This window comes from Arachis duranensis, chromosome 9 (assembly GCF_000817695.3).
Source record: "Arachis duranensis cultivar V14167 chromosome 9, aradu.V14167.gnm2.J7QH, whole genome shotgun sequence".
Lineage (NCBI taxonomy): Eukaryota > Viridiplantae > Streptophyta > Magnoliopsida > Fabales > Fabaceae > Arachis > Arachis duranensis.
In genome coordinates, this window is record NC_029780.3 from 13,463,852 (window position 1) to 13,478,138 (window position 14,287).

The 14,287-nt window shown below is 33.0% G+C and overlaps 2 protein-coding genes across 2 annotated transcripts; one reads left to right on the forward strand and one right to left on the reverse strand.

Annotated features, from left to right (window-relative positions):
- Positions 1–239: 239 nt before the first annotated feature.
- On the forward strand, positions 240–9,770 carry LOC107464867 (uncharacterized). Its single transcript, XM_016083821.3, has 23 exons — positions 240–609; positions 717–796; positions 931–1,017; positions 1,117–1,167; positions 1,260–1,377; positions 1,493–1,549; positions 2,083–2,147; positions 2,239–2,322; positions 3,342–3,392; positions 3,485–3,547; positions 3,642–3,688; positions 4,605–4,674; positions 4,765–4,831; positions 5,262–5,347; positions 5,442–5,480; positions 5,734–5,883; positions 5,955–6,032; positions 6,124–6,209; positions 7,063–7,111; positions 7,195–7,275; positions 7,435–7,528; positions 8,118–8,230; positions 9,475–9,770. Exons 1-22 carry the CDS (start codon positions 492–494, stop codon positions 8,180–8,182), a joined length of 1,686 nt encoding a protein of 561 aa, XP_015939307.1. The 5' UTR covers positions 240–491; the 3' UTR covers positions 8,183–8,230; positions 9,475–9,770.
- Positions 9,771–10,645: 875 nt separating this feature from the next.
- On the reverse strand, positions 10,646–11,535 carry LOC107464889 (uncharacterized). Its single transcript, XM_016083852.3, has one exon. It carries the CDS (start codon positions 11,424–11,426, stop codon positions 10,893–10,895), a length of 534 nt encoding a protein of 177 aa, XP_015939338.1. The 5' UTR covers positions 11,427–11,535; the 3' UTR covers positions 10,646–10,892.
- Between the last annotated feature and the right edge of the window lie 2,752 nt (positions 11,536–14,287).

A 14,287-nucleotide genomic window follows, 5' to 3' on the forward strand; every position in this document is an offset into this window, starting at 1 on the left:
AAAAACAATAAATTTAATTAATATAATTATATAAAGACTTATATATCTTATTTTTATAAAATTTAAGAATATAATAAATTTTTTTATAGACAAAAACTTCGGATACAAAATTTTTTAAGAATTTATTTAGGTATATACTCTAATTTCCATAGTTAGGGATTTTAAATTTGCTCAAGACGAATTTGGGATTTGCGTAAGAAGGAAAATTGTCGAAGTGTTGATCGAGTGAGCCTGAGGTTTACACACCATTTTTCTTTTTCCTTTTTTTTCCTCTATCTAGGTTTTCTCTTTTTAAAATTGCATTCGGAAAGTGACTGCTACCTTTTTAGCTTCAGCTTCAGCTTCAGCTTCGGCCTCCATCATATAGCTTTGCGCCTACACATTAACAAAGAAAGCCTCTTCTACCACCCCATATCTAAGTATCTAACCAACTCACATAATACATAACCAACAAACTAACTAACTAACCATTTCACAAACACAAACAAACAATGAAGTACGTTTTGATCAGTGGAGGAGTCGTTAGTGGCCTTGGGAAAGGCGTCACAGCAAGCAGCATAGGAGTGGTTCTCAAAGCGTGCGGCCTCCGCGTAACTTCCATCAAAATTGGTTACACCTCTCTCTCTCTCTCTCTCTCTCACATCAATGCTTCTTTTTCTTTCCACTTAAAAACATTCTGTTTTTTATTTATTCATTTTTATTATTATTGTATTCAGATCCGTACTTGAATATAGACGCTGGCACCATGTCTCCGTTTGAGCATGGAGAGGTTTTTGTTCTCGACGACGGAGGAGAGGTTTCTATTCTTCTTTCTTTTATTAATTTGAATTTGAATTTGCATGTCTTGTAGTTGCTGTGCCGTTGGAAAATTACTTTATTTTAGTCGTTTTTGGTTTGACTTGGAAAATTGAAAAAAAAAATTAATTAAAGGTGGATTTGGATTTGGGAAATTACGAGCGCTTCTTGGATGTTACGCTTACGAAGGATAACAACATCACCACGGGGAAAATATACCAGGTGCTTGTGGAAGTAATTGTTCTGTGGAAATTGATTTTATCTTCTTCTTTTTTTTTTATATATTATTTTTGTGGTTTAACGCTTTTTTGTTTTGATCAGTCTGTTCTTGAGAAGGAACGTAGAGGAGATTATCTTGGAAAAACTGTTCAGGTGATTTTAGTTATATATTTGTCGTTACTTGTTTGTTTTGCTTGCAGGGCTGCATGTCGACTCTTATTGAGTTTCATGGCGTTTTGAAACAGGTTGTTCCACATATCACTGATGCCATTAAGGATTGGGTTCAATCAGTAGCCGCAATTCCGGTTGATGGGCAGGAAGGGCCGGCGGATGTTTGTGTGATTGAGCTGGGTGGTACAGTTGGTAAGGTTTTTCTCCCCCCACCTCCTTTTTTTTTTCTTTAAATTAAATATGATTCTGTTTATGCTGCAATATCCACTACAGTTGATAAAGGAGGAGTCTGTTTTTCTTTATGCAGGGGACATTGAATCTATGCCATTTATTGAGGCTCTAAGGCAGTTGTCTTTTTCAGTGGGTATGACACTAGATTAGCATGTTTATGATTTTAGAATAACGTTACTCCATATATTTTCATACTATTCACTGCCTTTTTTTTGGTTTTGTGGAAATTATTGATTAATTTAATTTTATCATTGGCTTATTATTCTATGGTGAGAAGCATTTTCAATTTTCTATTGTGAGAAAAAGCATTTTCAATGATTCCTTAGTTATATAAACTTCTATGGTTACCTCTTGTGCAATTCATATAATCTTGGCAGGGGTTTAAAACGTATTTGATAACTTCAGTGTGTGGACATTTCTTTTTCAGGGCAATTTGCTGCATGATTCTTTTATTTACATGCTATATCATTGTTCCAGTTATGTATAATGGTGTTGCATCACTGCATCATTAATTTATTATGCATAATGCTATTGTGTGGTTCAGTGAAGTCATTAATTGATATGATTCTTTTTTTTATAAAAAAACTTTTTCTCTACGTGGCTATGAAGTGTATGTATCTTGTCATATAATACATCTCTTGCATTTTTCTCAATATTCTTTCTCAGGGCCTGACAACTTCTGCCTCATCCATGTTAGCCTGATACCGGTTTTGGGTGTAGTGGGAGAGCAAGTAATACTTAGTTATTTGTGGACTACTGTTGCATACTTTTATTTAAAACAGATTTCTTTCTCATTTATTGTGTACAATATCCTAATTCCAGAAAACAAAGCCTACACAACACAGTGTCAGGGAACTTAGAGCATTAGGCCTGACCCCTCATCTCTTAGCATGTCGCTCTGCAGAGGTATGTCATTCCATATTTTGGTACCTGGTTGTATTTCAAAAGTCTTACTCTATGTAACAATTGTTTGCTAGAGTCTTATAGATAGCGTACATAAAAAATGCTTTCTGATCTCTTTTAATGGTATAAACGTTTGTTATAAAATTCAGATTCTACTTTGAGCATTGAATATAAATGATAAATATTTTCTTTGCTGTATTTTTCATCTTAACTGAATTATGTTTGACCTTAATAGTTTAATGTTGAACCTTTGTGGAGCAGATTTATTCCTCCTTCTAATTCTAGAGTAATAATGTTTGATTCTCCATCTTAGTAATAATGGAATTTAGATGCATTATTGAAATTTATTGACCTTTTATTCGTGCATGTTTTATATTCAGAGATACTAGAAAATATGCTCATACTAGTATTTCACCAAATAAGTAATATAATATTCAGGGGATGAAAATTTTTGCTAACATTTTCATTTGAGTTCTGACCAACTTCTACTACAATCATTATACATATACAAGGGCACATGCTCTGTTATTGACCCTTAGACTTTGGTTTCCAAAATTATTGATTGTAAATACCTTAGAAATTATGAATCCGATAGAGCATTTAAATTTCTTTACAATTTTAAGCCGATAGGGTAAATATGTTTGCAGAGAAACTGAGTGGTGGTATTTTAGGAAATATTCACCAAGTGTCAATATATAGTGTAATGTACAGTTTAATCATCCGAAACACATACACTTCTTCAATTTTCTTACAATTTCAAGTATAGCGCTATTTCTCAAGCTACTTATTAGCTTATCTGGATATGGCTTTCGTGATGTAGGAAAAAGTAGTAGGAAATATGATGGTAAAAAGTAGTTCTTTCTTAATTAATTCTAGATTTGGGAAAACATGGAGGTTACTTGAATTTCCTTAAGTTGTAGGAAATTCCCAGTGTTTTCCGGAATCCTTCTGTTTTGACGTTTGTGTCTTTGGTGTTATTTTGGCTATATTTGTTGCTGAAAACCTGTTACTCACTATGGCAGCCTCTTCTGCAAAATACAAAGGATAAACTCTCACAGTTTTGCCATGTTCCAGTAAGTTGTTGGTGAACATAGCTTGGCTATTATCTGAATAATGCTTCACTGCATCAGATATTGATGCATATCTTCTGCATGTTCCCTTGCAGGTTGAAAATATACTGAATATCCATGATGTACCGAATATTTGGCATATTCCCCTATTACTTAGGGTGGGTTTCTAGCTAAGTATTGGTTCGGTTGTAGCTGGACTGTCTTGATTTGTTTTGTGTAATGTTTTTCTTTTTGATTGGCTTCTATTTTCAGAACCAAAATGCTCACCATTCAATTCTGCAGCAGCTGAACTTACTGGAGTGAGTTATTTATTTAGTTTCTATCACTGCAGAAAGATAAACAGTTTTACTTGTGAATGTTGTCATGGATGCAACTTATGGTAGGATAAAATCCATGTCATAAAATATGTAGCAGTCTAGAAATGGCTGTTTTCCACTTTCCCATCCGGAAAAATGAAGAAAACTAACATTCTTAGCCCATTTGTCCACCCAACCTCACCCCATGCCTGCAGTCTCTCTCTCTCAATGAAATAAGATATTCACTGTTAATCCTAGCTGTATACTACATGCAATAGTATTCACGCTATAATTTTATGAAAGTAGTCCAATAGATAGTGTGTCTATATATCTTGGGGCCATTTGGGATCTTTGCATAAGATTTCGTTTGTGACTGTGCAATTTGTCTTCTTGTGTAAGCATTATTTTCTATTAGCTACCTCTCTAGCTTTTGAAAGTCCAAGTAATGTTCTGTTAGCTACCTCTCTAACTTTTTAAAGTCCAAGAACTCTTCCAGCAAATGCCATTATAGCTGAAGTGGAATGGACTTAGCCCTCTTCAGTTCGTGGTTTTCTAAACAGCCAGGGGAAAGAGAAGAAAACTTATTTTACTTTAAAATCAATTGATAAATTCCTTCGGAGATATCAAAGTCAACCCTTTCATAAAGTATTACATTGCTGCTTTATTCCTGTAACTACTCTAGCATGAGCGGTGCCCATGCTACAGTAAAATTAACTCTAATCTAACATAACTAAATGCATTTCCAGATTATACAACATGACTGGAGTATGAGACAGCAGGATATATTCGTCTCTCTCAATATAGTTGATTATGTTTGGGCACTACATGGTGGATATGTCATTATCTGTTTTTTGGCTTTAAGGGAAGATAATAATAACAGGAAACTTCAATCTAATTCACCATCATAATTGTTTTTCAGAAAGGCTACATCTCCTGCTTTACAGCAATGGACAAAGATGGCTGAGACATATGATAATATTACTGATTCTGTTAGTACAATATGTTTACTTTGCATTTGATTTACCTAATGTTATTATAATATATTGTTCAGTGTTTTAGAGCCTATTTGACATTTACAGGTGAGGATTGCGATGGTGGGAAAGTATGTTGGTCTAACAGACTCATATTTATCTGTTATAAAGGTGCGTTTTATACTTTTACTTATGTTTGTACATTAAGATCTGGATGAAGTGTATTTGATGGAGAATTTGAGCAAAGATTATTTGGTATATTTATATTTAGCTGTCAGCATAGTTTAGAAAATGAGGCTGAGGAATTTATAGACTACCTGGTAATTACATTCAAATTTTTGTCTATAGTTTTACTGAGTCTTGCTCTTTCTATAAATCTGATGCCCTTGTCTGCTAGTAAAAATCTGGACATTCTTACACAACTGTTGTTTTTAATTGTTTAATTCCTGTTTTTATTTCTCACCCTTTCTGGGTACATTGTCTATTCTGTTGTTCCACATCAAGTGTAAGCATTGTTATATAGATCATCAACTCACTTATATTTTGTCTTGGTAAGGTAATTAGCTGTTGCTTTTTTCCAGAGATGGACTATAACTCAATAATAGGGAGTGGCTTGTTGCTATTATCACAATGGAATACACTAGTTGACTGGATTGCAGCTTCTGACCTTGAAGATGACAGTGCTAAATCTGTAATAGTTCCTTTCAAATTGCTTCTCAAGAAATTTGGTTATTTGTCATTGTGAACATAACAACAATTACTTTATTTTGTCATTACTTGTTCAGACACCACAAGCATATGCTACTGCGTGGGAGACTCTCAAGGTATGTGTACTGTAGCACATGCAGTTTATGGAATGTAATTAATTATATTTGGAGTACCATGGTAGATGCTTGGGGATTTTTTTTTTTACCTTATTAATGTTGCTAGATATAGCACTTTGTTGATACCTGTTTGTTATTTGAGACTATCAATGGAATTGTCAGACCATCTTTGAAATTGGATTCATAAACAAATATGTTGCACTTGAATCAGTAGTCACATACTCAGTCATTGTTGGAAAATTGTCACTTGCAGAGGGCAAATTGTGTCTTGGTTCCCGGGGGTTTTGGAGATCGTGGTGTCAAAGGTATGATGCTGGCTGCCAAATATGCCAGAGAGAACAATGTTCCTTACCTGGGCATTTGCTTGGGAATGCAAATTTCTGTTATCGAATTTGCTAGATCCGTAAGTATCATTTCTGTTTTGCTTTAGAACTGTATGCTTTTGTTGCTGTATAACTTGACATTCTATCTTAGGTTTTGGGCCTGGAAAGAGCAAACAGCGTAGAGTTTGATGCCCAAACACCAAACCCCGTAGTGATTTTCATGCCAGAAGTATGCATTTCTGACCCCCTCACCCTGCCTTCCCCCCACCCCAACCACCATTATATTTGACATTTATTTTCCATTTTCTTCTTATAAACAGGGTTCACGGACACATATGGGCAGTACCATGAGGCTTGGATCTCGAAGAACACTTCTACAGACACCTGATTGTATTACTTCTAAGCTGTATGTGAAGTAGCTATCTGGTCATGTTTTATTATTTAAGTGATAGTTGAATAAATAATAAATATCTAGATGTAGCAGCCCTTTAGTTAGTTATCTTTTCTATTACGAACCTATTCAGTTATAACTTATAAACCAGGTGTATACATAATTCTACTTGAGCGTATCACTGGTTTGGTTGGTTCTTGTAACTAATTTGCCAACCCGGCAAAGCAAGAGATGTATTCTGTTATTGGAGAGGTGAGGAGACTATTTTGGGCAGTTAGAAATAGAATCATAATAGAGGAGGCTGGGAGCCTTGAAAACCCATAGTACTATATATTAACTAGGTACAGTTGATACAGAAATACGTTATAGCAGTTTGCGTACATTCTTACCTAAATTGATACCATTTTCGTATGCTGTATTTCCCATTATATAGCTTTTGTGGTGGTATCATTGTATGTTAATATCTCGAACTCCTTGCTTTGGGCCAGTGGTGTTTCTGGAGTACGCCTATAAGTAATGTGGTTGTTGATATTGATAATCATCATTTAGTTTGATGTTGAATTTTAGGGCCTGTTTAGAATTCTCAGCATTGCTCTAGTTTCAAAGGGCACGATTTGGTTATACCCTAGTCAGTGATGACAGGGAAGGAGTAGCTCACATTGATTAACCAGTCCGCCCACCAAACACACAAATCCTTCCTCCCTTCTATCTACCTTTACCATAGGAGCATGTGTAGCATCTGCAAGACTATAGCCTGGCTTTGAATATCTAGTGACAGCGTTATTTATGGTTTCCTTAATAACTGCTATAAAAATTATATGATTGGAATGCGTTGTCAGCACTCACTATGCTTGCTGCTGTTTTCTAGGTATGGCAATTCAGCATATGTTGATGAACGGCATCGGCACAGATATGAGGTTTGGCCTTGTACCTTTTTTTTTGGTGATTGCAAGAGACACATGTAGTACAACTCTTGTAATTTTGCATTAACATTATGCAGGTTAATCCAGATGTTATCAGAACTTTAGAAGAAGCTGGACTGAAATTTGTTGGGAAGGATGAAACAGGAAATCGGATGGAGGTTAGTTTTATGGCTGAGAAATGTTTTGAGGCAAAACAATATTTACTAGAACCAAAGTGGAATTGGATACAGATCTATTTGTTATTCCTACACAGAATTCATTTATTTTATCATTTTTTATAATAATTTATGGATTTTAATATATTTTCTTTGGCACAGATCTTAGAGCTTCCAAGTCATCCATACTATGTAGGTGTGCAATTTCATCCAGAATTCAAATCCCGGCCAGCAAGACCCTCTGCTTTGTTTCTAGGTAGTGGCCACTCTCAGAATTGTCTTTTCATAACTTACAACTCATGAGGCATAAACCAGGAGCCAAGAAACCATTAATATTAGCTTGTGTGACATGCGGATAATACATTAACCTTTCGCCTAGTATACCTTGTCAAGGATAATTTCCGGAGTCCCTTATATAGTTATATTACATAATCTTATTTAAGCCTAAAAATACTTATTGCATTCTCATTTGAATTGATACTTGAATTTTTTTGAAATGTGAAAATAAAGACGGGGCAGTGGTTACATATAGAAATATAAAAGCAGTAGATACAGAAATTCGTTTGGTTGTGGAGACAAAAATGGAGACACAATTACTTTGTCCTAGATACAGAAAATTCTTATATTTTCTATACTTCTTAAGTTCTTAAAAGTGGGAACATAAAATATCTATTTTTGTCCTTTTGTCTCTGTCTCTCCATTTCTATTTTTTCCCAGACAAAATCCGAACGCAACCTAAAGTCCGTATGTCATTTAACTTTCTTTTAACCATCTTCATGTCCTGTTTGAAAGTTTCTTACATCTGTCTATACTATGTTAAGTATCTTCTGCTGCTTCCCTTGTAGGTCTCATATTGGCAGCAACCGGGAAGTTGGAAGCATATGTTAGTAGACGTCAGAATGGAAGTTAATGTACTATCTGGTACTATAGGACCCAATTCCGATCATGACATTCTAAGGTAAAGTTCTCGAAATAGAAAAAAAGAAAAAGACAATTGCTTAAGAGGGTAGAGCATAGGAACTGAATAAGATGGGGTAAACCTGAAGTAGAGTATGCGTGCCATGAGCAGCTGCGCATGCTTCTGTAGGTTGGTAGTCATATGGGTTAAGCACCGATATGGATTCTGAAATGTTCTAGCGCTTACAAAAAGGACCATAAAAAAGAAAGAACAAAATTCTCCCCCAAAAGATATTTGTCATTTGCCAAAATAATAGTTAAACCATGAGTAAATTATTAGGTAGCATGTCTATGCTTATAGTAGCTAAGGTGGCTATGTAAGTGTTGTTTAAATTAAAGTTACGTTTTTTTTAACATTTTGATTTCACTTTTTTTTAGTAACCTCTTTAAAAAGCATTGTTAAATAATAAAAAATATTATTTTAATTTTAACAACACTTTTTGAAACACCATAGCCACTGTAATATAGGCATACTAGAATGCACCAAATTATTATTAAACAAACACGGAATTTATTCATGATTGAACCTTTTTGACAAGCATCCTATATCTTTTGGGAATTTTTTTGTAGTTTCTTTCTTTTGGAATCAATTTTGATGGGGCAAGAATATTTCAGTGCCCTTTTGGTGTTCATCTCATTTTCATGCGCATTAGATGCAGACTAATATTATTTGCCAATACAAATTCATTAGTTTGCCATCAAAACTGACATAATCTTTTGAATTTAAATTAATAAAACTTATGGTAGGATGCTTAAAGGTGGTTGCAAATACTAGTATATCCGATGCTTGAAGCATGGCAGCTATATTAATAGAGGGTAATTAGTTGACGAAATAGCTTAATCATGAACTCATCCATTTTCGTTATTGTCAGGGTCTATTTTTCATGTTGACTGGTATCTCAACAATATGTGAATGGTAAACCCAAATTAACCTTAAATCACTTTTTAGGAGTCACAAGGTGGTTTTATTCTTTTGGAGATTATTTTGTCAAACAGTAGATATCTTTTGAAGGCCATGGACTAGTTTCACTCATTTAGGGGATTATTTTGTTGGTGACAAATCTTTTGGGTGCCATTTTAGTCGTGTATACTTAACAGTAACTTCGTAGTGTGCTTCCGAGGGTTCTTTCCTTGCAAATACCAGTACGTCATGGTTACAACTTGTTAACAACTAAAATTTGAATTTTCATGTCTTCCTAAGATTACACATTACATTCTTGTCATCATTTTCAACCTTCCATGCAGACTGCATAAAATATTGATGGTTATTCGATATGCATAATCGAGGTCTGAAGCAGAGCTCATTCTTTTGCTACATTGAAGAAGTTACTTTACATTTGAAAGCTGACCATTAACCTTTACATTTCCAGACCTTACTGGCTTATCTGTTATTGTTTGAAATTGTTTCCATGTTGAGTTTACCACACCCCAAACGTGATGATTTTCATGTAAGCTCGCCTCTCTGGTTATTTTTCCCCCCCAAGAAATGTATGTAGGAGAACCAAGAGGTGATATAAGCAATTTTTGTTTTGGATTTGTTATCTACTTGTTCTAATGTTTTATTTGAGGTTTAAATACATAGTCACGGGTCACGATACTTAAACGTTTGATTTAAAAATTTTCCAACGAAGCAATTCAAAACATTGCAAAACAACACTGGCCGATGCAATTGCTGTACTTTTACTTAGGAACAATTATTGCACTTTGGTCCTGTTTGCCCATATCAAACTATGAAAAAATACGTCGATCCGATTGTAGCTTTAAAATTTAGTTCCTACTCTCTACTCTTCGACTTTTTTTGGTTGTACGTTGGTCTTGATAGTGTTTACGAGTTTGATTTTTGAAGAGAAGAAAAATGTTTTGAAGGGTTAAACATATTCACAAGTTTAATTATTTGGAGAGCGAGAATTTTGAGGTTTTTCTTAGCCTTTAAAAACTTTTCAGGTGTGTCTTTTTAACGTTTCTCGAAGTTAAGGGGTATTTATCTTTTCTTCCTACTAATTATTATATTATCAATTTTTTATTCTTAATACTTAAGGATAATAAAATTGTGAAATTAAATAACACACCTTCCAAATTTTTCTTTTACATACTTAAATTTGTAAAGAAGAAGAGTTTAAAAATCTTAGGATGATTTGCGTTTTTATTTTTTTTTTTGTTTTGAGGATGTTTTTTTGTTTTTAGAATTTTATAAAGAAAAAAGATAAACTATGAGATGAAAATAAGAATTGGTGAATATATTAATGAAAAATATTTTTTGCACCGTAAATAGTTAATAATTTTTAATACTGAAAATGAAAAACATATAAGAAAAAGTGTACACTATTAATGTTCTTTTAAGATAAACGACTGAAATGCGTCATCATAACATGTAGCAATTACATTACACCGGTTCACACTCTTTATTCTACAATGATTAGTATATTAATTAACCCGCAGTGTTTTATTGATATAACTAAGAAAAAAAATGTAAATACAAGAATACAAAAATAGTAATACCTCCCAGTATCTACAAACATCTCGCAATAGTTCTCAACTACTCATGTCTCATACTTTTCAAGATCCAAAACTTTCTACCATTAGCCGTGGCTTCAAAAAATTTAAGTGATGGGAAATAATCAAATAATAAAAGAACTGCATATTGTGGCAGGAAATGGAAATTCTCAACAAGTAGTAGTGTCTCTGTTTGGTGTCCCATTGTATTGTAGATAAGAAATCTGTCGCTGAAGCTTCATTTGCTCGTAGAACTTAGCAATGAACTCCTCAGCTCTCTTATCTATCCCTTCTTCTTGTTCTTCTCCATCTTCTTTCCATTCTTCTTGATGATTATTGTGGTATCCAATTATGTCGTGGTCGGCATTGTCATCTTCAAAGTCGTAGTCGAAATCAACGTGAGGATTTATACATGGGATGTGAGGCAAGTGAAGGAAGCGCATGGAGGAATTAGGACGGTACATCTTGACATGGAAGATTGGAGTCTTATCAAATGAGAGCTCACGCTCAAAGTAATGAATTTGATTGCTTTGTGATGAAGACGTTGTTGTGTGGCCGAGACGCTTCAAGTACTTGGGCACAAGACGCAACTCCATCGCAAGCCTGCGCTTGAACACGCCCCCTTTGCGAGCCCATAGCAATGAAACCCTCAACAGCTTCCATGCTCTGTGAGAAAGATCACTGTTCTTCTTCGTCAAAGGCATAATGTATATGTAATAACTAAGTAACTAGCGTGACTGACTGATAGTTATAGAGTGTGATTGGGGTGATGCGAAATTTAGTTTCAAAGTGATGAATGTTGATGATGGAAGATGCCGTTGCTGCTGTTTATATTTATACAAGTATCAAATGGGAGTTTTGGACGCGTTAGTGTGTCTAGGAAGATACACAGTTGTTTGGTTTTAAGGTTTTTTAGTTGAATAATATATTGAGCCCATAAAAAAGGTGGTTACATTTTCGTTAAAAGCGTTCTACATAACTATTTAATTATATGTTATTTAAAGGTAATTATTTGTTTGTTTCATTTTTTCGGTGTTATCAAAGAATAATAAATGCACTATTTTTTTAATGTTTTCTTCGGTATAATAAATTTAAATTACATAATATATAAAAAATTTATATTCTAATATTTTTTATGAAACTTACGAGATATATGAAAATTTATTTAAAAATTTTTTGTTAGTTAATAAATTACTGTACATTTTTAATGTATCTGATTATTTTTCTTAACGTTTATTTTTCGTGTGTCAAAGATGAGATGTGTGCTGTGGGCGGTGCCAGGTGTCATCTGACAACTCGGGGACACGGCTATGTGCTTGTACGCGGTTGGGATCTAGCTGGATAGTGGATACACAGACTACAAATAATATAATATGATTTATTTATGATTCTCTGTTATTACTAATTTACCCCTAATTTCTCAAAGGGCTGTTATGAATGATCGACAACTATATATACTAAAGGATCTGTTACGAAATCCATTTGCAAGTGTAGATTATTATTATTGTTATTGTATATTTTTTATTTTTTTCATTTTTTGATGATCGATTTTTTTCCGTTAAAAGAATCATTTAGGTATATTTAGATAAGTGCAAGTATTACATTAAGATCAATAAAACAAACTGCAAGATTGCTTCTGTGAATGGGGTCATTTTGGTCATATGACACAAGAAGCAAAAGTGGCTATTGTAGGACCCGCAGCCACATGAAATGAAGGCTGCTTCTAGTTGGAGTTTGTTGGGACATATTTGATCGCCGTTTACGCTAGCTTTCACACTAAGTAATAGCACAGAAAAAAAAAGATGTATCTTCTTTGACAGAAAATTTAGGCACGTTCCTACAAGTAAACGCTTTTCTCTATGTTGGTCTAGAAGTATTGAAGTAAACGCATTTTATTATATTTTCTTTAAGTTAGCCCTTTCTTAATAAATAGAATTTCCTAATCAGTGGAAGCGGATCCAAAGATCCACCAGCAACGGTATTTGTTTGTTGAAATTTTGAGGGTTTTTTTGGGTCTCCTTCTAAATAAGATTACAATCAAAATAATCTTTCGATTTTAATTTAATAATTAAAATAGTTTTTTAATTTTTAAAGAAAAAAGAATAAATCGATCTCTGACTTTTTTGTTTGCGAACATTTAAATTCTTAAAAATTTAAAAATACATTTAAGTCTCTGATCTCTTCAAAATCTAGACATATTGATCTTTAAGTTTAATTTGTCCAATTTTAAATACTCTCACAATGATTTTTTTATTGAGTCTGACAAATCCAAATGAACATAAGGGATCGATAGTCTAAATTCTGAAAAAATCAGAAACTTAAACGTATTTTTAAATTTTCGAAAATTTAAATGTTTATAAAATAAAAAATCAAGGACCTACTTTTTTTTCTCATTTTTAAATTAATTAAAATAATTTTATATTGTAACTAATAAATCAAAATAATCCCTTCGTCAATCATCAAATTAACGTTATTCACAAAAATATTATATAGTACACTAATTTTCAAGTTGTCATAAGATCAGAAAGACTCATTTTAAAACTTGGGCAAAAGAGAATTAAAAACGATGTTATTGGCGGGTTACAACTTTTAAAAACACAAAAAATAAAAATCCTTTGTAGTGTCATTTTATTAAGGTTTAATTATTCTGTTAGTCTTTATACTTTTGTAAAATTTTTAATTAGGTCCTTATATTTTTTTTAATTGAGTCTTTGCATCAATTTTTTTAATTGGTCTCTAAACTTTTTTTTCTTTTATTTAAGTCCCTATACCACTTCTTTTTTTTAGTTGGATTCTTATAAAATTAAGTCAATTACTATTAAAAAGGATTTAATTGAAAAAAAATTAGTGTAAGAACTCAATTAAAAAAAAATATAAAAATCTAATTAAAAATATTACAAAATTATAAGGACTAACAAAATAATTAAATCTTTTATTAATTTCATGCATTAGTCAATGATTAGGATTTTTCCTTTTTTTTTTTTTTCATCAATAGAGGAGGGACAATATGTAGTTCTTTTTAATAGGAATTGAACAATTTTAGGTAAGACATTGTATTATGATTCATTGATTTAGTGATTCAGTTTTCTATTATTAAAATGTAGATGAATTATCCTCCATTAAAACCTGCATCCACCAAAACTGTTCACTCCAAATCTATCCTTGCCAAAAATGTGGATGAGTCTTTTGATGACTATGACAGTAAAAATAGTTTTGTACAAGTACAAGCCACCTATACTCTTTGGAACCTTAAAGGACACCAATTCAACTAAGGTCTTCTCTCCCAACATTCCTAAATGCTATTTCAACCGAGGTATTTAAGGAGGTTAATACTAGAACTACTACGAAAATGACTAATTTTATAAAATTTATCCCAACCCAAATTTTAAACCACAAAAAAACCTAGTTTATTGATATTTAGGCACTTGTTCCATGTCTTATGGCTTATGGGGCTGTATTTACACATGTTTAGAGTTGAATTTTACTTGGAATCACTAAAAAATAAACCTGAGTATGATTAGATTTGTTGGCGGAAAAACGAAAAAAAAAAAACTGTTGTTATTAT

What these genes read in the sequence shown, in the direction of transcription:
- LOC107464889 (XM_016083852.3), bottom strand. Translation starts at nt 11,426, where the DNA reads ATGCCTTTGACGAAGAAGAACAGTGATCTTTCTCACAGAGCATGGAAG.
- LOC107464867 (XM_016083821.3), top strand. Translation starts at nt 492, where the DNA reads ATGAAGTACGTTTTGATCAGTGGAGGAGTCGTTAGTGGCCTTGGGAAA. An exon ending in CACAGTTTTGCCATGTTCCA is followed by an intron (nt 3,393 to 3,484) that starts GTAAGTTGTTGG and finishes GTTCCCTTGCAG; the next exon opens with GTTGAAAATATACTGAATAT. An exon ending in GGCATCGGCACAGATATGAG is followed by an intron (nt 7,112 to 7,194) that starts GTTTGGCCTTGT and finishes AACATTATGCAG; the next exon opens with GTTAATCCAGATGTTATCAG.